General features: G+C 52.9%; 2 protein-coding genes and 1 pseudogene across 2 annotated transcripts in view; all 3 read left to right on the top strand.

Annotated features, from left to right (window-relative positions):
• LOC104344451 (T cell receptor alpha chain MC.7.G5-like) overlaps positions 1-27,209 on the top strand; it is a 158,231-nt gene that overhangs the window by 45,230 nt on the left and 85,792 nt on the right. The gene's annotated exons all lie outside the window — the stretch shown is intronic.
• On the top strand, positions 7,473-8,297 carry LOC147413649 (Ig heavy chain V region C3 pseudogene; annotated as a pseudogene).
• Positions 24,128-27,209, top strand: part of LOC147413648 (immunoglobulin gamma-1 heavy chain-like) — a 29,919-nt gene continuing 26,837 nt past the window's right edge. Inside the window, exons 1-2 of the mRNA XM_086477995.1 lie at positions 24,128-24,185; positions 24,607-24,908. Of these exons, the coding sequence (XP_086334121.1) occupies positions 24,128-24,185; positions 24,607-24,908 (360 nt within the window). The remainder of the gene's footprint in view (positions 24,186-24,606; positions 24,909-27,209) is intronic.

Here is a 27,209-nt window from a genome sequence, read left to right as displayed (position 1 = left end):
GTAGATGGGAAGATGAGTGGAGCCATAGGTGCAGTGATCATGCAGTGTTTGAGCCCAGGATCCAGAGAAGAGGGAGCAATGCAAAAACAGGACTGCAGCCCTGGGCTTTGGGAGTGTAGAATTGGGGCTTTTCAGGGATCTGCTTGGAAGGATCCCATAGGTTATGGTCCTGGACAGAGGAGGACTGTAGGAGGTCTGCTTGATTTTCAGATCCTCCTTCAGGCTCAAGAATGTTTCCTTTTGAGGATGCAGAACATCAAGCAAAGGTGATCTGGGAGGGATCTTCATTGACTCATTCTCTGCAGGCAATACTGGCTTTCAGGAATCCCAGGTCTCTCACCCCATTCAGCGTGTTCAGGCCCAGGATGACTTATGTCAGTGGAGGAGGATAATGCCAAGGCATAGTTAAAGAACCTGGAGGGACACAACTCCATGGGAACTGATAGGGTGCACCTGTGAGTACTGAGGGAGCTGGCTGATGTCATTTTGAGGCCACTCTCAATAATCTTTGACATGTCACAGTGATCAGGAGAGTTTTCTATGGACTGAAAGAAAGAAAGAAAAGGACAATCCCATTGTCAAGAGGAAGGATCTGAGGACCTCCAGGCCTATCACCCACTTCAGTTCCTGGAAAGTGATGGAGCAAATAATTCTGGAAACCATTCAAAACAGGAAGAACAAAAAGCTGATTGGGAACAGTCATCATGTGTTTGTGAAGTGGAAATCATGCTGAACCAAATTTCAAGCCTTCTACAATAAAGCAACGGTCTTGGTGGATGGGGAGGGAGTACACGTGTGTATTCTGAATTTAGTTACACTTTCAGCACTGTCTCTCTTAGCAACATTGTGGACAAAGCTACTCATGATGGACTAGATAAGTGCTCAGTGATGTGGGCCGCCCAAGGGCATGTATTCCTCGCTCCAGCCTTTCCCCCTGGACTCTGGCACCTGTCATGGGTTGGGGCTGGGCCGGCCACTAATGAATGACAGACGCTCTCTGTTAACCCCTCTCCCCTCCCAAAAAAGGAAAAGGAGAGAGAATAAGGGAGAGAGACTTTACAGTTTGGAAAAGAAAACTAAAACAGCTTTAATGAATCAATAACAATAAAAGAAATTATAATAATAAGGAAATAATGAAATATATACAATATGTACAAATATACACAAACCCAATACCGAACCAAACTTTCCCCCACCCTGATGACGATACATCACCACCACACTGCAGGGCTGGCACTGGGGCAGTCCCAGGCTGGACTCAGCAGGAGACAGGGACGGGACGCAGGAGCTGGATTCAGGCACTGGATTCAGGGATGCACGGATCGGGATCGACAACAGAAGAACAGACAGAGTCCTCCTCAGATTTCGGCCATCGGAGAGAGGAAGAGAGCGAGACCCTCGTGATCTCTCAGCTTTATACTGAATATGACGTATATGGAATGGAATACTCTGTTGGTCAGGTTTGAGTCACCTGTCCAGTTCGCTCCTCCCTGCAGGTGCGACTCTTTTCACTCCTGGCACCCCAACACGGAGTACAAGATTCAGCAGTGACCTTGGTCACTACAAGAACAAGTGTAAGCAGGGGCCTCTCTGCATCCCATTCCTTGGTACGAACTATAAACATCAGGCCTTATCACTGCTAGAAGCAGTCACTCTCTGGGAAAACATGCTGCTGTTTCAGAAAATGCCGTTAGTTAGAGGAGAATTAACTGAAAAGTTAAAGCACTAAACCAGAATTAGTTCTGATTTAGCCCAAACCAGGACAGCACCTGAGACTCCTGAAGGCTGGTCTTGCTGGTAAAGACTGAGGTGAATAAGGCATTCAGTACCCGCCGCTGGATCCCCCACCCCTTTCAGCAGTGGGCCTGCATTTTCCCCAGCCTTGTTTATCCAGGCAAGTGTCCTGGCAGTTTTACCTGACTCCTTGCTTTTGGGGATGGGTGGTCTTGAGCTCAGCACTGGTGAGACTGTGGATTAGTGCATGCAGTCCTGGGCTCCCCAGCATGGGAAAGACATGGACATATGAGAATAGAGTATAGTGCGATCAAGGCCTGTGAAGATGAGGAAGGGAGCATCTGACATACGAGGAGAGGCTGAGAGAACTGGGTTGGTTTAGCAGAGAGCAGAAAATAGTATGGGGGGATTTTTCAGTGTTTGTGAATACTGATGCAGGTAGCAAACGAGATGAAGCCAGAGTTTTCTCTGTGTTATCCAGTGACAGGACATGTGGCACCAAACACAAAATGAAATTACATGGAAATGTAACAAAATGGTTTTGTGCTGTTGAGGTCACAACTGGAACTGGTAGTCTCCATTCCTGGAGATATTCAAAACTGAACTGGACAACATTGTGGGCAGTCTACCGTAGTGTCTTGACTCAAGATGGCAGCTAAGCCTCACACAGCTGCTGTCTTGGTTTGAAAGACAGGTGTCTGCGGAGGAAGGCAGGAGCCTCCCTTGAAATGGAAAGTGCAACCCCCTTCCCTCCAAATTATTATAATTTTGAAATGAACGGGCCTTCAGGCAAAGATATGGGGAATAGGAATAACAGTTCTTTACTTATATATATATATATATATATATATATATAACACCAGGCAGGGAAAAAAAACAAACAACCCACTGGTTTACACTGACAGAGTCAGGAATACAACCTGACACCCTGTTAGGGTGGCAGTAGCAGTCCGATAAGATGCTGGCTGCAGTCCTCCTGAAGCGATGGATGTAGTTCTGTGGAAGCAGCAATCAGGTAAAAGAGTCTGGTCTTCCTCCGAAGGTCCAGCGGTAGGTAGGTAGCTCTTGTCCTCTGGAACTCCAGTGGGGGGAAAAACTCCTCTGGGAATCCAGTGGAAGAAGGCTGCCACGGTGTTCGAGATCTCAGTTTTTATTTAGCATGGACTGCTTGGCTCCTTCCCCCCGGGCGGAGCATCTCACCATGGGATGGGGAGTCGTGAGGCAGTTCCTTGATGGGCCATGAACAGGAGATAGTCCAGGAGCGAGTTATCGATGGGTCAGGCGATAAGGCATTGTTGTGCCCATGAACAGGAGATAGTCCAGAGGGGGGAGGCAGGGAGCACCGCCCCACCTGGTCTCAACAGCTCCTGAAGATGGTAATAGAATACTTTTTTTTCCTTTGGCACATTTTACACTGTAACCTAGGACAGCTGCTCACTTGCTCCCTTCACAGTGCGACAGGAGACAGAATTGGGAAGGTAAAATTGAGAAAATTTGTGTGTGGAGATCCAGAGGGTTTAATAAACAAAGCAAAAGCTGCATTTGCAAGCCAACCAAATAAGGAATGAAATCAAGCCAATCAAAATAAGGAATTCTTTCCCTACTTCCCATCGGCAGGCAGAAAACATTGCAGCTGCCCGTACAGGCTGCTATGAAGGAAGGTAACTCCATCCCAGCCACAGCCAGTACACCTCCTCTAGTTGATCCTGCCTGGAGCAAAAGGGTTAAAGTAGACCTTTTCCAGAGGTCCATTACAGCCTCAACTCTTCTACCACCCTAGGAGCAAAACTGGCTTCTCTTTTGCTCCCCTTTCTTACACCCTCTTTCTGGGGAGCCTGAAAGGACAGCATCAGGCCTGATGGGCAGCCAGAGCTTTTATGAGATAGCTTTGGGCTCTGGAAATGCTTTGGGAGTACTCTTGCATCCTTGGGTTTCCGACTGAGAGGAAGACCTCAAGCCTTTCCTCCTCATGTGCTGCCATCACATAGCCGTGTATCCCCTGAAATCCTCAGGCAGTGGCCTTTTGGGTGGCTGCAGGTGGGAGAGAGCGAGCCTCTACCAATCTGTTCCCAATTGAATTCCCTTCAATCTGTCCAGAAACCATGCTGATGATAGCAACAAGCTGTGGCCATCAGTAGGCCTCTCAGGCTCCAGGAAGCAGTCAGTCAACTGGTCAAACCGAGATGCATGTTATTCCCCATCCTTCCAAAGCCGGGCTCTGAGTTTGTGTATGGAGTTGTACAACCCCGTTACATACGCATGTACCTGTGTCTGCAACTTTACTGAAGAACAACACACCATAAGATCTAACAGAAGACCACACACCATCAATACAACAGACGTCAGAAATACAGCAAACATAACCATGCTGAATAGCTGTCCTGACTCCTCTCTGTGCTGCTTTTTTACCTGCCCATATTACATTTGTATCACTTGCCTATTTCTGTCTCTTGTTCCAGCTCTTAAAATAGTAGTCAAAAGAGGAAAATTAATTTTCCTCAACACTCCTCTAAAAAGCTGTATCTGGAGGTCATTGGGGAGGTCATCTGGACCAAGTAGGTCATCTCCCCTCAAGTATGGCCACCTAGAGCTGGTTGCCCAGAACCATCTCCAGACACCTCCAAACATGGAGACTCCACAACCTCTCTGGGCAATATGTGCCAGTGCTCAGTTACATTCACAGTGGAAAAGTGTTTCCTGATCTTCAGACAGAGCCCTCTGTGTTTCTGTTTCTGCACATTGCCTCTTGATCTGTCAATAAGCACCACTGAGGAAAGCCTGGCCCTGTCTTCTTTGAACCCTCCTTTAGACGTCAGCATAGGAGGCAGCTTGGGCTGCAGCGATCATACACTGGTGGAGTTTGTAGTCCTGAGGGATATGGACAGGCCAAGACTGAAGTCAGCAACCTAAGTTTTAGGAAAGCAAACTTCCAGCTGTTCAAGGATTTAATCAATGGGACCCACAGGGAAACTGCCTTGAGGGACAAGGGAGCAGAAGTGACCTGGCAGATCTTTAAGTTCTTATGGTCTTATGGTTTAATATGATGGCGTGACTGCATCAGTGGACAAGGGAAGAGCTACTGATGTGATCTGTCTGGACTCCTGTCAGGCGTTTGACACCGTCCCCCACAACATCCTTCTCTCTAAATCAGAAAGAAATGGATTTGATGGATGGACTGTTTGGTCGGTAAGGAATCGGCTGGATGGTCACATCCAGAGGGTAGTGGTCAATGGCTCAATGTTTGGATACAGACCAGTGACAAGTAGCATCCCTCAGCGGTGCGTATTGGGACCAGTGCTGTTTAATGCCTTCATCAATGCCATAGACAGTGGGATCAAGTGCACTCTCGGCAAGTTTGCAGATGACACCAAGCTGATTGTTGTGGTTCAAACATCTGACGGAAGGGGTGCCATTCAGAGGGACCTGGATGAGCTCGGGAAGTGGGCCTATGTGAACCTCCTGAGGTTCAACAAGCCCAAGTGTGAGGTCCTTCAACTGCGTCGGAGCAACTCCCAATATCCATACAGGCTGAGGGATGAAGTGATCGAGAGCAGCCCAGCTGCCCATGTCCCCCAAAGGAGTCCGGGGAGACCTTCTACTGAATTGTGAGGTTCAGACTGTGCCCCCTTGCTTTCTAAACTTCCTCTCAGAGAGGAGTCTAGGTACAGCTAGATCCAACCTTAACCCCCTACTGTAATGAAGAGTTTGGACCTCTGCCACAGAGGTGGTTTATTTCAGCTCGAGCTGGGACCCTCTGAGAGGAACCTCTATCAAATAAATCCTTGGGCAATTATACTCTTACAATCTAAGCTCCCCTCCCCTCACATGACAGTTCAGTCCAATAACAATATTTGGGTCTGGGGTCCTTTTGTTCTTCTTGAATGCTTTTTCTGTCTCCATCTTTTCTTGTCCTGAGGATGGAGCTTCTGTTGAGAATATGGGCACCTTATTTTCCACAGGTTGCAGTTTCCGCTGAGGATGAAGCTACCTTATTTTTCTCAGGATGTAGCTGTTTTGAGGCCTCCCTTCATGTATTAAGTATAAATCCAGCATATGTTCACCACTTGTGGCCTACGGCTTCAGGAGATCTACCTACTCATACTAAGCAAGTTATGCTGAGTATCATACCAAATGGCACAAAGTTGTTCATTCCATGTAAAGCTTACTTGAGCTAAATGACTAGTATTCCTTAACACATGCCAAGCAAAGTCACTCATGCTAATCAAAGTAAACCAAATTTCAGTCCAGCCTGAATTTAAGCAATTACACAACTAATTCTAATATTCTCCAAGTAGAATATTTTAATCCCCAACACCACATGTATCATGGGCTGCATGAAAAGAAGCATGGCCAGCAGGGCCAGGGAGGTGATTATCTCTCCTCTGATGAGATCCCACCTGGAGTACTGCATCCAGCTCTGGGGTCCTCAGTACAGGAGAGACATGGAGCTGTTGGAACAGGTCCAGAGGGCCATAGAGATGATCAGAGGGATGCAACACCTCTCCTATGAGGAAAGACAGAGAGCGCTGGGGTTGTTCAGCCTGGAGAAGAGCAAGCTCTGGGGGGACATTATTGTGGCCTTTCAATACTTAAAGGGGGCTTATAAGAAAGATGGGGACAGACTTTTAGACAGAGCCTGTAGCAACAGGGCAAAAAGTAATGGTTTTAAAAGAAAAGAGGGTAGATTCAGGCATAAGGAAAAGAATTTTTACGATGATGGCGATGAAACACTGGAACATGTTGCCCAGAGACGTTGCAGATGCCCCATCCGTGGAAACGCTTAAGGGCAGATTGGACAGGGCTCTGAGCAACGTGATGTAGTTGAAGATGTCCCTGCTCATTGCAGGAGGGTTAGATTACATGACCTTTAATGGCCCTTTCCAACCCAAATGATTCTATGGTTCTAAAAATCTCTAAGTTTCTGTACATCGATGAGACATGCCCCCCTGAAGCCTTCTCTAGTCCAGGGTAAACAGTCCCAGTTCTCTCAGCCTTTCCTCATGGAAGAGGTACTCCAGTGCCATGATAATGTTCGTGGCCCTTCACCGGCCTCTCTCCAGTATACCCAACTCCCTCTTGGACTGGGGAGCCCGGAAGTGCAGCCAGTACTCCGGGGTGATTCCACCAGTGCTGAGCAGAGCGGAATAATCGCCTCCCTGACCTGCTGGAAACACCCCTCCTGGTGCAGCCCAGGATACCATCGGGCACCGTTCCTTTCAGCCCGCTTCTCCCGGCTGCCGAGGTCCCTCCGGATGGCAGTACAGCCCTCTGTGTGTCTGGTCCCCGCGGGCAGGGGGCGGGAGCGAGGCCGGGGCGGGCTGGGGGTGCGGGGTGCAGGCAGGGTCCTGCGAGGCGCCGACCCCCGTCCGCAGGGCTGGGCAGGGCGACAAGGCGGGCCAGCGGCGGGGCCGCGCTGGGAGCCAAGGGCCAGGAGGCTTCGTGAGCCAGGGGAGGCGCCGCGCTCCTCCGCTGCCGCTGCCACCGCCCCCGCCTCGCGTCCCGCCCTGCGCCCCCGCTTCTCCTGCCCCGAAGGGGCACCGGCACCGGGGGGCGGGGCCGGGGCGGGCCGGGGCGGGTCGGGTCTGGTCTGGTCTGTTCCGCCGGGGGCGGGCGGACGCTTTTGCGCTGCCCCGGGAGGGGCCGAGGCGGCGGGGCGGGCAGGAGCGGCCTGAGCGCGGCTCCGCTCGGCATCTGTGCGGCTCCCGCCGGGCCCTTGGGCGCCGGCGCGGCAGGGCCCGATGGCGGCCGGGCTGGGCTCGTGGCTCCTGGCCTTGTCCTTGGCCACGGGGCCGGCAGGTGAGAGCCGGGCGGGGAGGGCAGTGGGGCCGGGGCTGGGCCCGGGGCTGGGGCTGCCGGCGGGCGGCCCTGCCCGTGTCGGGGCCGCGGGGCTGCGGCCGCTGCCGCGCCGGGCGCGCTGCCGCCTGTCGCTCGGCGTCCTCGGCGGGGGAGCGGGGAGCGGGTGGCGTGGGCGGGAGAGGGAGGGGGCGAGGGGGCGGCGGAGGGCGAGGGAGGCTTTCGGGCGGCGGGTCGGGGCCCGAGTGCCGCAGCAGGCGCGGCTCGGCCCCGGGGAGGGCAGGCGGGGCCCTGCCGCGGGCGCGGGGCTTTGCCGGGAGAGAGGGGGGTGGAGGCTGTGGCTGTGCCGGGGCGGGGGTCGCCGGGGCGGCGGGTGAAGGGGCTCGGGCCGTGGGCGCGCCCTGCCCGGCTGCCCGCGCTCTCCGTCCGCAGGGGTGTGGGCGCAGCAGAGGCTGGTGGAGGCCGGCGGAGGGCTGCGAGCGCCCGGGGACTCCGTGCTCCTCTCCTGCCGCGGACAGGGCTTCTACTTCCCGAATTTTGACCTTTTGTGGTATCGTCAGGCATCGGGTGGCCGTCTCGAGTGGGTGTCCTATATCACCTATGATTCGTCAGTCATTAAATTCGGGCCGGCAGTTGATGGTCGAGCCACGGTGTCTCGGGATAATGCCCGGTCCGAGTTATCTCTGTCCCTGCGTGCCCTGCACCCCCGGGACTCTGCCCGCTACTTCTGTGCTGTTCGCACGGAGGCAGGAAATCCAGCTGAGCTTTGACACAAACCTGCTGCCAGGGCCCAGCCCACGGTGTCAGAGCTGTGGGGCTGGCAGTAATTTGGGTGGGGGGCTCTGGGCTATTCCCAGGGAGTGAGGTTCCATCACTATGCACGACATGAGCTCCTGGGCTTTCCTGCATGCTGCAGGAATTTAATTTAATTTAATTGCCAATTGAAGTCGAGTAGGATTGTGAGCTACAAAACCCAAAAACTAAAAGCACCTTCCCCTCCAACCCTGTGTGCCTTCCATGCTCAACTTCACAGCTTCATTCCTAGCTACTCTGCCTCCTCTCCCCAGGTGGTCCATGGCTGATGGAGTTTGTGTCAACTCATAACACTTCATCTCCACTGTTCCTTCTTCCTTCCTATGGTCTACAGCACTTCACAAACAACTCCAGTGCGGTTTCTTGTCAAGCGTTGCAGTCCTGCAGGATAAATTTGCTCCAATATGAGCTCTCCATAGGCCCCAGTTCCTGTCAGGGCATACTCATGTACTCTGCCATGGGGTCCTGCAGAGGCTGCAGGGAAAACCCTGCTCCTCTGTGGTGTCTTCCAGGGGCTGCAGGGGAATCTCTGGTCTGGTATCTGGAACACCTTCTCCCCTTCCTTCTTCACTGATTTGGGTCTCTATAGGGTTATTTCTCACATTTTCTTTTTTTTGCTTCTCACTGCTGGGCACTGCTTTGACCACTCTTCAATATGTTGTCCCATAGGCAATGGCAGCTTCTGGCTGTAACAGTCTATGTTGTGCATGAGACAGTCCCATGCCTCATCACAGAAGCCTTCCCTGCAGCACTCGGCTGCCAAAACCTTGCAATGGAAATGCAATATATGGATGTCGCAGCCCACCTCTGTGCCAAAAAGCTCTTGCAACCCTGTTTTCACCGAATGGTTTAGGGTTCAAGGAATTTCCAGAGGTCACCTGGTGCAACACCCTTGCTGAAGAAGGGCTGCCTACAGCTGTTTCCTCACTGCCATGTCCAGACAGCCTGTGAATATCTCCAAGCACAGGGACTCCACAAGCTCTCTGTGCAACCTGTGCCAGTATTTGGTCACCCCGACAGTGAAAAAGTGTTTCCTGATGTTCAGAGGGAGCCTCCTGTGTTTTAGTTTGTGCCCACTGCCCCTTGTCCTGTCAGTGGGCACAACTGAGAAGAGCCTAGCCCCGCTTTCTTTGCACCCTCTCTTCAGTTGTTTCTGTGTATTTCTGAGATGCTGCCTTAGCCTTTGTTTCTCCAGGGTAAACAGTCCCTGGTCTCTCCACCATCTTTAATAGGAGAGATGCTCCAGTGCCTTTGCCATCTCCATGTCCCTCTGCCGGACTCTCCTGAATACGTGCCCATCTCTTGTACTTTGGAGCACAGAATCAGACACAGTACTGCAGGTGTTGCTGCACTGGTTTTCAGCAGAGTGGAAGGATCACCTCCCTTGACGTGCTGGCGACACTCCTCCTGGTGCCGCCCAGGATACACTTTGTTGCCTTTGCCGCTCTGGTGGGTTAACCTTGGGTGGCTGCCAGATGCCCACCAAGCTGCCCTCTCACTCCTCTTCCAGAATGGACAAGGGGAGAAAATAAGATGAAAATGCTCATGAGTCAAAATAAAGAGAGGTAGTTGCCTTATCAATCACAGCACAACAGACTTAGGGAAAATTAATGTCTTGCCAATCAAAACTAGAGGAAGATAATGAGAAACAATGACAAGGTTAAGAACACCTTCTCCTGGCCCCCTCTTCTTCCCAGGCTCAACTTCACCCCTTTGTTCCTCAGACTTCTGCCTCCTCCACACCCCAAATAGTGCAAGGGAGATGGGGAATATGGGTTCGGGTCAGTTCATAACATGTGTCTCTGCCAATCCTTTCTCCTCACATTTTCCCCCTGCTTTGGTGTGAGGTCCCTCCCCCAGTATACATTTGTGATAAACCCCAGCCAGCAACTAAGCACCACGCAGCCGCTCTCTCACTCCTCCCCTCTCCCAGTGGGATGGGGAGGAGATTAAAAAAAAGAAAAAGTCAAACTGATGGGTTGAGATAAGAACAGCTTAATAACTAAAGAAAAATTAAATACACTAACAATAATACTAAAAACATATTCTGATAGCAATCAAAAGGAATATAACAAAAAGAGAGAAAAATAAAACCCGAGAAAAGCCAAGTGATGCACAACGCAATTGCTCACCACTTGCTGACTGACACCCGAGCAGTGATCTGCCTCTCCCAGCCAGCTCCTCCCAGTTTAGAATGCTCAGCATGACATTCTGTGGTACGGAATATCCCTTTGGTTAGTTTGGGTCAGCTGTCCTGGCCGTGCTCCCTCCCATCTTCTTGTGCACCTGCTCACTGATAGAGCGCGGGAAACTGATAAACCCTTGACTTACAGTAAGCACCACTTAGCAACAACTAAAACATCAGACTGTTACTGACATTGTTCTCACACTAAATCCAAACCACAGCGCTGTACCAGCTACTAGGAAGAAAAACTGTGTCTCAGCCGAAGCCAGCACAACAGTCCTCCATGAACTGCTCCAGCATGGAGCCTCTCCCCAGCGTATACTTCTTCAGGAACAGAGTGGTCCAGCATGGGCACCCATGGGCCACAGTTCCTGCCTGAAAACCTGCTCCTGTCTGGACTCTCTGTGTGCACCTGCTTCCTTCAAGGCACATCTTACTGCTGTGGCGTGGGGCCCTGCATGGGCTGCAGTGTGGACATCTGCTCTGTCGTAGGGCTCCATGAGCTGCAATGGGACAACCTGTTTGATCATGTTCTACAGGGAATCTCTGCTCTGGCACCTGGAGCACTTCCTCCTCCTCTTTCTTCTTCACCGGCCTTGGTGTCCGCAGGGGTTTTTATCTCACATTTTTTCTTACTTTTCTCTCTCACAGTCACGTGCAGCATTTTTTACTTCGTTGTAAATACGCTTTCACAGAGGTGTCACCAGCTTAGCTGATTGGCTCAGCATTGGCCAGTGGTGGCTCCTTTCGGATCTGGCTGTAATCAGCCATGTCCAACATGGGGGCAGCCCTGGTCTCCGTGCACAGAGGCCACTCATGCAGCCCACCCTACTTCCAAAACCTTGCCACATAAACCAAATACAGTCACAAGGTCATATCGCTGGCTCATGTTCAACTTGGTATCCACCAGGAGCCTTAGGCCCTTTCCAGCTGGATGGCCCCCACTGTATACTGGTACATGGGGTTGTTTCTACCCAGGTGCAGGACTTTTCACTTTGCATTGTCTTATGGGTGAACCCTGATAGGCAGCTAAACCCCCCAAACCCCTTTGCTTTCTACCTTCACAGTGAAATGGGGAACTTCTGTGCTCACATAATGACATTTTAATAAGTAAAGCAAAAGCTGCAGGTACAGAAGCCAAGCAAAATAAAGAATTCATTCCCTACTTCCCATCAGCAGGCAAATGTTAAGACATAAGGCCTTCATCGCATGAAACAGTTAGTTTAGCATAGAGAAGAAAATGCTATGGAGGGATTTGTCACTGCATGTCAATACCTGAGGCTTTGTACTCTCCATTCCTGGAGATACTAAAAAATAAATTGCACAATGTTCTTGACAGCCTGCTGTCCCTAGTAGGCAGGTGAGCCCCACATACCTGCTTGCTTGGTCACCTGCAGTGGGATGGGGGAGACAGAATCATAAAGGGAAAAGTGAGAAAAGTTTTATGTTGGGGTAAAGAGACTTTAAGAAGCAAAGCCAAAGCTGCACACACAAACCAAGCAAAATAAGGAATTCATTCCTGACTTCCTATTGGCAGGCAGATGTTTAGCCATTTCTAGGAAAACAGGCCTTCATCACACATAACAGTACCTTGAGAAAGACAATGGCCATAACTCTGAACATCCCCTGTCCTCCGCCTTTCCCCCAGATTTATGGTATTGCATAACTTCATGGGGTATGGAACATCCCATTGGCCAGTTGTGGTCAGCTGTACAAGCTGATGGGGCAACATGAGAAACAGAGAAGCCTTGATGCTATGCAAGCACTGTCCAGCAGTAGATGATATGTTGGTATGTTATCAACATGGATTTGGTCACAAAACCTAGCAGCTGCCCTTTTCCAGAGGCCCATTACAACCTCAACGCTTCTACCAGCCTAGGAGCAAAACTGACTCCTCTGGCTCCCCTTTCTTACACCCTTTTTCTGGGTAGCCTGAAAGTGGGTGTCTGTCTGCTGGGCAACGGGTAATACAAATTACGGGCTAGCAGTGGAGGGTCAAGCCAGGGCATCCTGGGACAATTCCTGGTCCGAGTCATCTCTGTCCCTGTGGCCCTGCACCCACAGGACTCTGCACGCTACTTGTGTGCCATTTACACAGGGACAGGAAATCCATCTGAGCTTTAAGATATACATCCTGCCAGGGCCCAGCACATAGTGCACGTGATTTGGAGCCCTCAAGTGCTGAGGCGGCTCAGGATAGTTCCCAGGAAGAGAGGGGCCATCACTGCACAGCTCAGGTGGTCCTGCCCTTTCTGCAAGAACTCCTTTCCTGGCACTGCCAACTTCCATCTCCTGACTGCCAAATGCAGTGTTTTATTCTGAGGAGGTGATTCAATGTGTTTCTGTCACGCACCCAGGCTGGATGATCTCCCAGCCTGCAGCCCCTCTCTCCCTTCCCTTGGCCCCTTCTTCCCTGGGGTACCCAAAACAATTGTGCTTTGGCAACACCATTTTGTGGGCCACTTCCTTGCACCAGTGAGAGCAAAGCAGTGATGGAACAGCCCTGCTTTCTTTTCAGGTGCATTTCAGGGTGATGAGATCCAAGCGACAACATCTGCTGTATGGTGGCAAGCAGGGAAGACTGGGACCTTAGGATGCACTTACAGCTCCAACGCCTCCTATATTTACGTAGCCTGGTATCGTCAGCGTCCTGGTGGACCCCTGCAGTACTTGCTGCAGAGCAAGGGCCGGGGAGGCTCCTACAGCCACACAGCTCCTGTTGCCCGCAAGAGGTTTTCCAGCCAGGCTGACAAGAGCTCCGGGACGCTGATGATCACCGGGCTGGAGCTGGGGGACAGTGCGCTCTACTACTGCATCCTGCAGGGACCACAGTGAGAGAGATGTGGGGTGTGCCTGAACAACATCAGCTTCCTCCCCTCCTGCATGTTCACAGGGGTCACAGCCCATCTCAATGTCAGAGAGAAGAGATGAGAGGAGACGAGATGCGATTATTTCAGTTGGAAGGGACCTACAATGATCATCTAGTACAACTGCCTGACCACTTCAGGGCTGACCAAGGTAAAGCATGTTATTAAAGGCATTTTCCAAATGCCTCTTAAACACTGGTAGGCATGGGGCATCAACCACCTCTCTGTGAATGCTGTTCCAGTGTTTGCCCACCCTCATGGTAAAGAAATGCTTCCTAATGTCCACTCTAAACATCCCCTGCCTCAGCTTCACACCATTCCCACCTGTCCCATCACTGGGTCCTGGGGGAGAAGAGATCAGCACCTCCCTCTCCACTTTCCCTCCTCAGGAAGCTGTGGAGAGCAATGAGGTCACCACTCAGCCTCCTTTTCTCCCAACCAGACAAGCCCGAAGTCATTAGCTGCTCCTCGTAGGGCACTTCTTGCAGCCTTTATTTGAGGGGAAAGCTGTTGTGGAAAATGTGAGCAGAGCAGATGTTTGGATAGAGAGTAGCTGGGGAGAGGTGAGCAGGAACTGCTCTGCCCATGTGTGACACCCTGTGCATGGTGTCATTGCCCATCCTTGCTAATTGCACAGGGCAGAGAAGGAGTTGGAGGTTTCCACAGGGGAACTTAGCACACCCTTTCCTGCCTTTCCTGCATTGCATAAATTGAGGTGATGATCCTTCCCCTCTACCCACAGAACCACGCAATGACTGAGGTTGGAAGGGAGCTCCAGAGGTCATCTGGCCCAACCCCTCTGCTCCAGCAGGGCCACTTGGGGCCTGTTGCCCAGGCTGTGTCCAAACACTTTCCAAGCATAGAGACCCAACAGGCTTCCTGGGCAATGGGTGCCTGTGCTTGCTCACCATCACAGTGAAAAAGAGTTTTCTGCATTCGGAGGAGTATTTGAGCTGCTGTGGTTTGTTCCTCCTTCTTTCCGGGGGTTGCAGGTGCCCTTTCTCAGGTGCAGACAGAGGCCTCTGGCCCCGTGGTAGGGAAGGTCTCAGAGATACCTGCCACATCTCTGGTGTACCCATCAGGGACAGCAGCTGTGCTTGGGACTGGATCCATCAGACTGCTGGCAGAGACCTGCAGCATATAGCATTGCAGTATCCTTTATGGGACTCCAGCACATGGCTTCATCCTTCCAGACCCAAGTCATCAGCTCTGCAGGTGCCTCCAGGAACCACCTGTTGACAGGAGTGCTCTTGCCATCAGCTGCACTCAAGCCAGCGATTTCTGCAGCACCAGAGAGCTGGAAAAGTGCACAGTGCTTGAAGCACGGGCAGGGCCAGGACAGGAAAGAAGGAGGGAGTTCAAACCCAGCCAGAAGTTTTGTGATTGACTTCAAGAAGGCTTAGGAATAGTCTTGGCTGTTTTTGCTAGAAAGGGGCACAGTGGTGCTCTAACAGCAGCGGCATTCTCCAACATGCACGCACAAAACCTGTCAACATGTTGTTCACTTTCTTTCTTCTCACTGTCTCCCACAAGTAGAAAGCGACAGAGAAAAGTCTGTTAAAAACAGAATCTCAACAATCGTTGAAGAACTAAAATTTGAACATGGTAATCCAGAGCTGAATTGAATTTTGAAACCTCGTACTCTTCAGGGAGCCCCAGACTAGTGGAGCGGCAAGAGCTGAGCTGCAGAGCGTCTTTTCCCCTTGGGGGAAAGTAATAGAAGATTGGTGAGGAGGATTGTAAGCACGCTCAAGGGGCTTGCAGCTGCAGTGTCAAAAAACACAAGTTTCATACTAGTTGTTGTTCAGTTCTATGTGCTTGCTATGTAGAACATCTGTGTTGAGATAACACACGCTTGTGACAGACTCAGTGGCACCCTATTCAACATGCTTGAGTTTCCTGCCCTGCTGTGGGAAAGATCAAAGCACAAATGAAAGCCACAGGTTCAAAAGCTTTTTCGATCTCTAGCAAGGCCTGAGCTCCATGGTGCCTGTGTCCCTACTTGCATGCCTCCGCCCGAGTGCAGCTACAGAGATCCCCCGGGTTGGGATGTAACAAGAATAAATTTACTTCTTGCATTTTATCTGTGGTTTTGTGGTTGTTTCTGCATCCTGCCTGTGTCGGTTCACACACTGCTGGACATGACGTGTTGGCTCCATATATATGTTCATGTGTCTACGCTGCAGGCCAACAGAGAATGTTGTGGGAGGACTGCAACAAGGAGGATATGGAGGGTGCCCTGGGTCAGGTAACACTCCGGCCCTCCATGAATTTGGGGGCTGTAAGGAAGCCAGCATGTGGTACTATGCTGGGGTAAATCAAAGTTGCCCAGGACGTGATACACCACTTTGGCCTTGCATCCCCCTGCTGTTCTTCCCAGCCTCAAGCATCCAGTTTCAACAGGCTCATCTACCCTCTGCAACTCCCCTTTGCACACCTGCCCTGGATCCTCTTCTTGAAAAGAGACGGGAGAGGAAGGATTCAGTCTGTGGAGGGTCAGCGTGGAGGGCAACTGTGGAGTGGTTCATGTGCTCCAAAATGTTTTAAACAGTAAAGATGGTGCCACTATGTCAGGGCTCATTAGGTGTCCCATCCTGTGAACGTAGGTGGAGCTCTGGGCTCCTGCTGACTAGGAAGAGCACAGAGAAGGGAGTGTCCCTGCTCTGCTGAAGAGTCCCAACAGCCTAGATCCTGCTGTGTCCTGTGCACATGAGATCTGAGGGATGGGCTGGGGTCCTTCAGCCTGCACATCTGTCCCAGACCTTCAGCACCAAGCATCTTCCAAATCTCACCTGGCTGGAGCACTGTAAGTCCTTTGCTGCCTAGGGAGTCTGAGAGGCCTTTGCCAGGGAAGGTGCAGGTGGAGAAGTGTCAGCATGAGGCAGCAATTGGAGGAGTAGGGTGCTAGGCCAGAGCGGAGGGAGCAGGATGGGGAGAACGTGTCCTTGGTGGTTCCCTACACAAAAGTGGAGCTAGACTCGGGAGCTCCCATCTGGGAGAAGCAGCAGGAGCAGCAAGGTACTTGGATCCACTGGGATGAAAAGCTGCCTTGCCCCAGGGCCAGCTCCAATGTCCCAGCAGCTCCTTGCTCCTTGCAAGCTTCCTCAGAAGAAGGTTGAAGGTGGCTCTAGAGCAACATCCACCTTTTGCCAACCAGAGGTTTTCCTGCCAGGTGAGTGCTCTGTCATAACACCCTGCAGGGTGAGAAACACCCGGGAGTGCACCAACAGCTTCAACAACTTCTGCTCCTGCAGCTCCACCTCTCACCTTCACTGTTATCATAGACCAAGGGCGGGACTAACAGGGAATAGGACTGACTGCAGTGACAGAGGCACAGACAGGGAAGGTGTGGGCAGAGCTGTTCTGTAGGCGGAGAGAAGCTGGGGAGAGGCAAGAGAGGGCTGGCCTGGCCATGTGGACTGCCATGTGCGTGGGGTTATTGCCTGTCATAGGTAAGTGAAAGGAAGGGATGATATCTCCCAGGAACTGTGCATGCCCCTGTGTTCTGCACGGCTCTGTGGAGCTGTACTGGCTCCTTGCAGCCTGACCTGTGCCCCAGCTTGAACTTCCCCCCCATCTGTGCAGAGCACAGGTGAACAGCCTTCCTCCTCTTCTAGCCGTGAGTTAGGCACCTCTGTCCAGCCTGGCTGCTCTGCAGTGTGGGGACAGGCAGGGCACCTCCCTGCTCCACTCACATCTTGGGGCCTAATGCTTTGCACTTGGACTCCACACTGCTTGTGGGGCACTGCAACCCATCTTGCAAAGAGCAGGTAGAGGATGGCAGCAGGGGGCCCAAGACTCATTTGCCTGTGAGAGGTCCTTGTCTCTGCTGTGTGCACATTCAGAGCAGTTTCAGGGCGAGGAAAGTGGGTTCCTCAGCATCCCAGCTTGGCAAAGGCAAAGGGATTTGTCCCTCGTGGTGTAAAACCTTCCTGCTTTGAATGGGAAAATCATAAAAAAGGTTTCTGTCTGTCAGGGAAAAGGCGGGAGGGAAATGCGGTGTCTCCTTCCTCGTGAGCCCTGATTCCTGGTTACAAGCTCTAATCCTCAGTCGGGATCAAAGAGAATGATTTAGTCTTCCCACAGGTCCAGTGCCATCGCAATGCCCCCACCAGAGTTGCCCTGACCTTTACTGAATCTTGGGGTGATCACGGCTTGTTCTTCCTCACTGCAGCAGTCACTGCCCAGGTGTCCTTGGAGCAACACATTGGGGAACTGGCCATACGAGACGGTGATGGAGTCACCTTCCAGTGCAGCATGAGTGGAGACAGAATGAGCAGCTACTTCATGTCCTGGTACCGGCAGGGTCTGCGTGGCACTCTGGACTGGATTTACTGGGAAGGTGATACCTATGGAGAAGGTTTCGAGGATGGCTTTAAGGGAACAGTGGAGAGCTCCCAGAACAGATTCACACTGCAGATCCAGGCAGCAAAGCCAGGGGATGAAGCAGTGTATTACTGTGGTGCAGACCTCACTGTATAGCATCTCTGCAGCAGAGTGGAACAAAAAACATCTGATAGAGAATACAGATTTCTATCACTCCTTTCTAGCAGCTGCTAACCCGAGGTTTGTATCACACAATGGCAGGTGCAGGGAAGCAGAGCTTTGATCTGCTTGCAGTGAAAGGAAGTGTGCTTGAAGGGCTGGTGCCATTTACGATGCAGGAGGATGTATTCTGGGAACTTGAGAGGCTGTATGGTGAAGTGCAGGTTAGTCCACATGGCCCAGGTTCCTGTCCAACATAGCCCTGTTTTTCCACCGTGGCTTGGCTGTAGATCTACAGGATCACCGGGATGCCCTGCAGTAGCTTATAGGAGCACTGCAGTGGATGGAGCCAGCCTGTTCAGGAAAGACAGAGCAGCACCGATGACAGTGTGGTGGGTGGCTGCTACATATCAGGTGATTCAGGAAGAAGCAGCAGACAAGGCGTGCTGGGTTGACCTTGGCTGACCACCAGGTGCTCTGCAAGCCAGTCTATCAGTCTCTCTCCTCAACTGCACAGGGAGAAAAAATACAAGGAAAGGCTCATGGGTCAAGATAAGGACAGTGAGATGACCCAGCAATTACCATACAGGCCAAATAGAGTTGACTTGGGAAAATTAATTTAATTTATTGCCAATCAATTCAGAGTAGGATAATGAGAAACAAGAACAAATCTAAACCACCTTCCCCCACCTCTCCCTTTTTCCTGGCCTCAATGTCACTCCCAACTTCTCTACGTCCTCCCCCCAAGCAGTGCATGGGGATGGGGAATGGGGCTTGCAGCCAGTTCATAACATGCTTTCTCTGCTGCTCCTTCCTTCTCATGTTCTTCACACCTCCTCCAGTGGTGAGTCCCACTCATGGGAGACAGTTCTCCATGAACTTCTGCAATGTGGGTCCTTCCGTGAGCTGCAGTTCTTCACAAACCCCTCCAGCATGGGTCCATTCCATGGGGTGCAGTCCTCCAGGAACGGACTGCTCCAGCGTGTCTCCCCTGTGGGGCACAGGTCCTGCTAGAAAATCTGCTCCTGTGTGGGCTCCTCTCCACAGGCCTGCCATTCCTGACAGGAACCTGCTCCAGCATGAGCTCTCCACAGGGTCACAGCTTCCTTCAGGGCACACTCTCTTGCTCCATCTTGGAGTCCTCCAAGGGCTGCAGGTTGGATATCTGCTCCACCATGAACCGCCATGGGCTGCAAGGGAACAACCTGTGTTGCCATGTTCTTCACCACAGGCTGCAGGAAAACCACTGCTCCAGTACCTGGATGGAGCACCTCCTCCCCCTCCTTTCCCACTGACAGTCAGCATGGTTTTGTGAAGTGGAAATAATCTTTAATCAAATTTAAAGCCTTCTACAATAAGACAATTGGTCTTAGTGGTTAGAGTGGATGTTGTGCTTTCTGAATTTAGTTGTGCTTTCAGCACTGACTTCCTGGAAACATTGTAGACAAAGCTACTTATTATGGACTAGATAAGTGATATGGACTGTGGAAGGGTACATGTTACTTGCTCCAGCCTTTCACCCTTGTTGTGATTTAGGCCCCGTCAGAAACAAGACACCATGTAGGTGCTAGCTCACGCCTGCCCCCCCTCTCAGTGGGATAGGGAGGAGAATTGGAAGAAAAAAGGTAAAACCTCGGGGGCCGAGATAAGGACAGGTTAATAGAACAACACATGGAGAGAAGAAACAACAGTAGTAACCATAATACTAATGAAATAATAGATAAGCTGAGGGATGCACAATGCAAAGGCTCACCACCCAAACCCTGATGCCCAGAGCCTTCCTGAACTGCGTGCGCTCCCCCAGTTGTTCCCCCCTTATATACTGAACATGGCACTGTATGGTATTGGATATGCCCTTGGCTAGTTAGGTTCGGCTGTCCTGACTGTACCCCCTCCCAGATTCTTGTGAAAATTAACATTATCCTAGACAAAAGCATTATCCTAGCCAAATCCAGGACACGCCTGGACTCTGGGACCTGCAATTACTGAAGGCTGGTCTTGCTCCTAAGGCTGAGGTGAATAAGGCTTGCAGTACCTCAGCCCTTTTCCACACCCCGGGGCGCCAGGTCCCCACCCCATTATACAGTGGGCCCATATTTTCCCCAGCCGTGTTTATCCAGTCCAACCGTCTACCTCATATCACCATGCCCGCCAAACCATGTCTAGAAGCACTACATCAACACATTTTCTGAACACTTCCAGGGATGATGACTCCACCACTTCCCTGGGCAGCCTGTTCCAATGTTTGACTACTCTTTCGATAAAGAATTTCTTCCTAATGTCCAATCTAACTTCTCCTGGAGCAACTTGAGACCATTTCCTCTTGTCCTATTGCTTGTTACTTGGGAGAAAAGACCAACATCCACCTCACTACAACTTCCTTTCAGGTAGTTGTAGAGAACGATAAGGTCTCCCCTCAGCCTCCTCTTCTCCAGGCTAAACAGCCCCAGTTCCCTCAGGCGCTCCACATAAGACCTGTTTTCCAGACCCCTCACCAGCTTCATTGCCCTTCTCTGCACCCACTCCAGCACCTCAATGTCTTTCCTATACTATGACACCCAAAACTGGACACAGTACTCAAGGTGTGGTCTCACTAGTGCCAAGTACAGGGGCACAGTCACCTCCCTACTCCTGCTGGCCACACTATCGCTGATACAAGCCAGGATGCTGTTGGCCTTCTTGGCCACCTGGGCACACTGCTGGCTCATGTTCAGCTGACTGTCGACCAGCACCCCCGGGGCTTTTTCCCCTGGGCAGCTTTCCAATCACTCGTCCCCAAGCCTGTAGCGCTGCATGGGGTTGTTGTGATTGAAGTGCAGGACCCGGCACTTGGCCTTGATAAACCTCATAGCACTGGCCTCAGCCCATCGATCCAGCCTGTCCAGATCTCTCTGCAGAGCCTTCCTGCCCTCAAGCAGACCAACACTCCCACCCAGTTCAGTGTCATCTGCAAACGCACTGAGGGAGCACTCAATCCCCTCATCCAGATCATCGATAAAGATGTTAAACAAGACCGAGTCCCAATACTGAGCCCTGGGGGACACTGCTTGTGACCGGCCGCCAGCTGGACCGAACTCCATTCACCACCACTCTCTGGGCTCAGCCGTCCAGCCAGTTTTTAACCCAGCTTAGTGTGTAGCTGCCTAGGCCATGACCCGCCAGCTTTCTTAGGAGAATGCTGTGGGAGACAGTGTCAAAGGCTTTACTGAAGTCCAGATAGATGACATCCAACAGCCTTCCCCTCATCGACTAGGCGGGTCACCTGGCCATAGAAGGAGATCAGGTTGGTTAAGCAGGATCTGCCCTTCATGAACCCCTGCTGGCTGGGCCCGATCCCCAGGTTGTCCTGCACATACCATGTGAGCGCCCTCAAGATGAACCACTCCGTAATCTTGCCCAGGACCGAGGTCAGGCTGACAGGCCTGTAGTTCCCCAGATCCTCCTTCCGGCCCTTCTTGTAGATGGGTGTCACATTGGCAAGCTTCCAGTCATCTGGGACCTCCCCTGTTGACCAGGACTTCTGATAAATGATGGAGAGTGGTTTAGCCAGCTCCTCCACCAGCTCCCTCAGTACTCTCCAGTGGATCCCATCTCGCCCCATAGACTTGTGAACGTCCAGGTGGCAAAGCAGGTCTTTAACTGTTTCCTCCTGAGTTATGGAGGATTTGTTCTGCTCTCGGTCCCCGTCTTCCAGCTCAGAGGGCTAATTTCCTCCAGTGTAGCTTGTCTGCCTATCACAGACTGAAGCAAAGGAGGCATTAAGTACCTCAGCCTTTTCCTCATCCTTTGTGACAACGTTCCCTTCTGCATCCAATAGAGAATGGAGAATCTCCTCTGCTCTTTTTTTGTTCTTAATGTACTTGTAGAAATATTTTTTGTCATCTCTCACGACAGTGGCCAGCTTGAGTTCTAGTTGGGTTTTTGCCTCTCTAATTTTCCCTCTGCATGACCTAACAAGATCCCTATACTCTTCTTGAGTTACCTGCCCCTTCTTCCAAGAGTGGTAAACCCTTCTTTTTTCCCCTGAGTTCCAGCAAAAGCTCCCTGTTCAACAAGGACAGTCGTCTTCCCTGACGGTTTGTCTTCTGGCACACAGGAACAGCTTGCTCCTGCACCTTTAAGACTGTCCTTGAAGAAAGTCTAACCTTCCTGGACCCCCTTGCCCTTCAGGACTGCCTCCCAAGGGTCTCTCTTGACCAGTGTCCTGAACAACTCAAAGTCACCCCTCTGGAAATCCATGGTTATGGTTTTGCTGGCTCTCCTCCTACCTTGACCAAGAATAAAGAATTCTATCATTCATTGTCACTAAGCCCAAGATGGCCTCCGACCACCACATCTCCCAGTAGTCCTTCTCTGTTCGTAAACAGTAGGTCAAGCGAGGCACCTCCCCTGGCAGGCTCCATTACCAGCTGTGTCAGAAAGTTATCTTCCACACACTCCAGGAACCTCCTGGACTGCTTCCTCTCTGCTGTGTTGTATTTGCAGCAGACATCCAGTAAGTTGAAGTCCCCCGCCAGGACAAGGGCTAACGATTGCAAGACTTCTGCCAGCCAAATGACCACTACCTGTGACCATAATCTTTTGCCTCACGGTTGATGTGACTTGAAGACTCAACCTAAGCCAGCTTTTCCCGCCTCAGAAGACCCCAAAATGATGACAAAAGAATAGATTTACTCTTCAATGCAAGCAGGCATATAACAATAGCCAGAAGTGCAATCGACCAGAACCCAGGCTAAAGCCCCCCGCCTGTATGGGACATGGGTTTAGAACAATAAAGATTCACACACCACTAAGCATACATCTGTACCACCTGAGTGGGACAAGTGCGTACTGATCCAGCACAGGACAAGCACACAATGATTATGTGAGCTATAGTCACCAATCAGCCACAGGTAGAGACCCTCCTTTTCTCTGTATCAGGATCTCCCCATGGATGAGGTGAGGGCGCAGCTATGCGCGTAGCTAAAACATAAAAGAATAAATTCCCTTGGTAAGTCTATGCTAAGCATCCTTGCCTCCCTCCTTGGGTGGCAAAGAACTGACTTTACACAGCAAAGTCTGAGTTTCAGTTTTCCCCTTTGCTTTAGCACGTATCACTGCAGAGCCGTGAACATGCCTGTGAACATGCCTGTGAGTCTTTCACAGAATCACAGGAAAGCTGACGTTGGAAGGCACCTCAGGACATCATCCGATCGATCCCGCCTGCTCAAGCAGGGCCACCCTACAGCCAATTGCCCAGGTCCATCTGCAGATACCTTGTGAATATCTCCAAGCATGGAGACCCAACAAGCTCTCTGGGCATCCTGTGCCTGTGCTCTGTCACCTTCACAGGAAAAAAGTATTTTCTGGTGTTCAGAAGGGTCCCTCTGTGATTTGGTTTGTGTGCATTGCCTCTTGACCTGTCACTGAGCTTGCCCTGCCTTCTCTTCACCCCCACTTCGTCTGGTTTTGTACCTTGAGGAAACACACCCCCGCCCAAGCCTTCTCTACTCCAGGGTAAACAGTCCCAGTTCTCTCAGCCTTTCCCCATGGAAGAGTTGCTCCATCCCATAATCATGTTTGTGGCCCTTCACTAGACTCTTCTCACTATGTCCATGTCTCCCTTACCCAGCAGAGTCAACAGTTATTCCCAGTATTCCTAGTCTGACTTCTTCAGCGTTGAACAGAGAGGAAGGATCGCCTCCCTGACCTGCTGGAAACACCCCTTCTGGTGCAGCCCAGGATACCATCGGGCACCGTTCCTTTCAGCCCGCTTCTCCCGGCTGCCGAAGTCCCTCCGGATGGCAGTACAGCCCTCTGTGTGTCTGGTCCCCGCGGGCAGGGGGCGGGAGCGAGGCCGGGGCGGGCTGGGGGTGCGGGGCGCAGGCAGGGTCCTGCGAGGCGCCGACCCCCGTCCGCAGGGCTGGGCAGGGCGACAAGGCGGGCCAGCGGCGGGGCTGCGCTGGGAGCCAAGGGCCAGGAGGCTTCGTGAGCCAGGGGAGGCGCCGCGCTCCTCCGCTGCCGCCGCCGCCGCCCCGCCTCCCGCCCTGCGCCCCCGCTTCTCCTGCCCCGAAGGGGCACCGGCACCGGGGGGCGGGGCCGGGGCGGGTCGGGTCTGGTCTGGTCTGTTCCGCCGGGGGCGGGCGGACGCTTTTGCGCTGCCCCGGGAGGGGCCGAGGCGGCGGGGCGGGCAGGAGCGGCCTGAGCGCGGCTCCGCTCGGCATCTGTGCGGCTCCCGCCGGGCCCTTGGGCGCCGGCGCGGTAGGGCCCGATGGCGGCCGGGCTGGGCTCGTGGCTCCTGGCCTTGTCCTTGGCCGCGGGGCCGGCAGGTGGGAGCCGGGCGGGGAGGGCAGTGAGGCCGTGGCTGGGCCCGGGGCTGGGGCTGCCGGCGGGCGGCCCTGCCCGTGTCGGGGCCGCGGGGCTGCGGCCGCTGCCGCGCCGAGCGCGCTGCCGCCTGTCGCTCGGCGTCCTCGGCGGGGGAGCGGGGAGCGGGTGGCGTGGGCGGGAGAGGGAGGGGGCGGCGGAGGGCGAGGGAGGCTTTCGGGCGGCGGGTCGGGGCCCGAGTGCCGCAGCAGGCGCGGCTCGGCCCCGGGGAGGGCAGGCGGGGCCCTGCCGCGGGCGCGGGGCTTTGCCGGGAGAGAGGGGGGTGGAGGCTGTGGCTGTGCCGGGGCGGGGGTCGCCGGGGCGGCGGGTGAAGGGGCTCGGGCCGTGGGCGCGCCCTGCCCGGCTGCCCGCGCTCTCCGTCCGCAGGGGTGTGGGCGCAACGGAGGCTGGTGGAGGCCGGCGGAGGGCTGCGAGCGCCCGGGGACTCCGTGCTCCTCTCCTGCCGCGGGAACGGCTTCTACTTCCCGAATTTTGACCTTTTGTGGTACCGTCAGGCATCGGGTGGCCGACTCGAGTTTGTGTCCGTTATCGACTATGATTCGTCAGTCATTAAATTCGGGCCGGCAGTAGATGGTCGAGCCACGGTGTCCCGGGATAATGCCCGGTCCGAGTCCTCTCTGTCCCTGCGTGCCCTGCACCCCCGGGACTCTGCCCGCTACTTCTGTGCTGTTCGCACGGAGGCAGGAAATCCAGATGAGCCTTGACACAAACCTCCTGGTGTCTGGCATAGGGTGGAGTAGGTTTGGAGCCCTCAAAAGCTGAGGTGTCTCAGGATAGCTCCCAGGAAGAGAGGGGCCCTCACTGCACAGCTCAGGTGATCCTGCCCTTTCTGCAAGAACTCCTTTCCTGGCACTACCAACTTCCATCTCCTGACTGCCAAATGCAGTGTTTTATTGTGATAATGTGGTTTATGTGTTTCTGTTGCCCACCCAGCCTGGCCACTCTGCCTGCCTGCAGCCCCTCTCTGCCTTCCCTTGGCCCCATTCTTCTCTGGGTTACACAGAGGACTTGGGCTTTGGCAACACCATTCCCTTGACCCTTTGTGCGCCATTTCCTTGCACCAGTGAGAGCAAAGCAGTGATGGAACAGCCCTGCTTTCTTTTCAGGTGCATTTCAGGGTGATGAGATCCAAGCGACAACATCTGCTATATGGTGGCAAGCAGGGAAGACTGGGACCTTAGGATGCACTTACAGCTCCAACGCCTCCTATATTTACGTAGCCTGGTATCGTCAGCGTCCTGGTGGACCCCTGCAGTACTTGCTGCAGAGCAAGGGCCGGGGAGGCTCCTACAGCCACACAGCTCCTGTTGCCCGCAAGAGGTTTTCCAGCCAGGCTGACAAGAGCTCCGGGACGCTGATGATCACCGGGCTGGAGCTGGGGGACAGTGCGCTCTACTACTGCATCCTGCAGGGACCACAGTGAGAGAGATGTGGGGTGTGCCTGAACAACATCAGCTTCCTCCCCTCCTGCATGTTCACAGGGGTCACAGCCCATCTCAATGTCAGAGAGAAGAGATGAGAGGAGACGAGATGCGATTATTTCAGTTGGAAGGGACCTACAATGATCATCTAGTACAACTGCCTGACCACTTCAGGGCTGACCAAGGTAAAGCATGTTATTAAAGGCATTTTCCAAATGCCTCTTAAACACTGGTAGGCATGGGGCATCAACCACCTCTCTGTGAATGCTGTTCCAGTGTTTGCCCACCCTCATGGTAAAGAAATGCTTCCTAATGTCCACTCTAAACATCCCCTGCCTCAGCTTCACACCATTCCCACCTGTCCCATCACTGGGTCCTGGGGGAGAAGAGATCAGCACCTCCCTCTCCACTTTCCCTCCTCAGGAAGCTGTGGAGAGCAATGAGGTCACCACTCAGCCTCCTCCCAACCAGACAAGCCCGAAGTCATTAGCTGCTCCTCATAGGGCACTTCTTGCAGCCTTTATTTGAGGGGAAAGCTGTTGTGGAAAATGTGAGCAGAGCAGATGTTTGGATAGAGAGTAGCTGGGGAGAGGTGAGCAGGAACTGCTCTGCCCATGTGTGACACCCTGTGCATGGTGTCATTGCCCATCCTTGCTAATTGCACAGGGCAGAGAAGGAATTGGAGGTTTCCACAGGGGAACTTAGCACACCCTTTCCTGCCTTTCCTGCATTGCATAAATTGAGGTGATGATCCTTCCCCTCTACCCACAGAACCACGCAATGACTGAGGTTGGAAGGGAGCTCCAGAGGTCATCTGGCCCAACCCCTCTGCTCCAGCAGGGCCACTTGGGGCCTGTTGCCCAGGCTGTGTCCAGACAGCTTGTTATACCTCCCAAGCATAGAGACCCAACAGGCTTCCTGGGCAATGGGTGCCTGTGCTTGCTCACCATCACAGTGAAAAAGTTTTCTGCATTTGGAGGAATATTTGAGCTGTCGTGGTTTTCTCCTCCTTGTCTCCCAGGGTTGCAGGTGCCCTTTCTGAGGTGCAGACAGAGGCCTCTGGCCCTGTGGTAGGGAAGGTCTCAGAGATACCTGCCACATCTCTGGTGTACCCATCAGGGACAGCAGCTGTGCTTGGGACTGGATCCATCAGACTGCTGGCAGAGACCTGCAGCATATAGCATTGCAGTATCCTTTATGGGACTCTAGCACATGGCTTCATCCTTCCAGACCCAAGTCATCAGCTCTGCAGGTGCCTCCAGGAACCACCTGTTGACAGGAGTGCTCTTGCCATCAGCTGCACTCAAGCCAGCGATTTCTGCAGCACCAGAGAGCTGGAAAAGTGCACAGTGCTTGAAGCACGGGCAGGGCTAGGGTGGGAGGGAAAGGAGGAGGTTCAAATCCAGGCAAGTCTTTTGTGATTGTGTTCAAGAAGGCTTCTCAGGAACAGTCTTGGCTGGCTTTGCTGGAAAGGGGCACAGCGGTGCAGTATTAGGAGCCACAGGGTCTCTCACAAGCACACACAAGACCTATGAGCGTGTTTTTCAC

This window comes from Leptosomus discolor, chromosome 25, assembly GCF_034619465.1.
Source record: "Leptosomus discolor isolate bLepDis1 chromosome 25, bLepDis1.hap2, whole genome shotgun sequence".
NCBI lineage: Eukaryota > Metazoa > Chordata > Aves > Leptosomiformes > Leptosomidae > Leptosomus > Leptosomus discolor.
The sequence above is the reverse complement of the archived record's forward strand: the minus strand, read 5'-3'. Positions and strand labels throughout refer to the sequence as shown.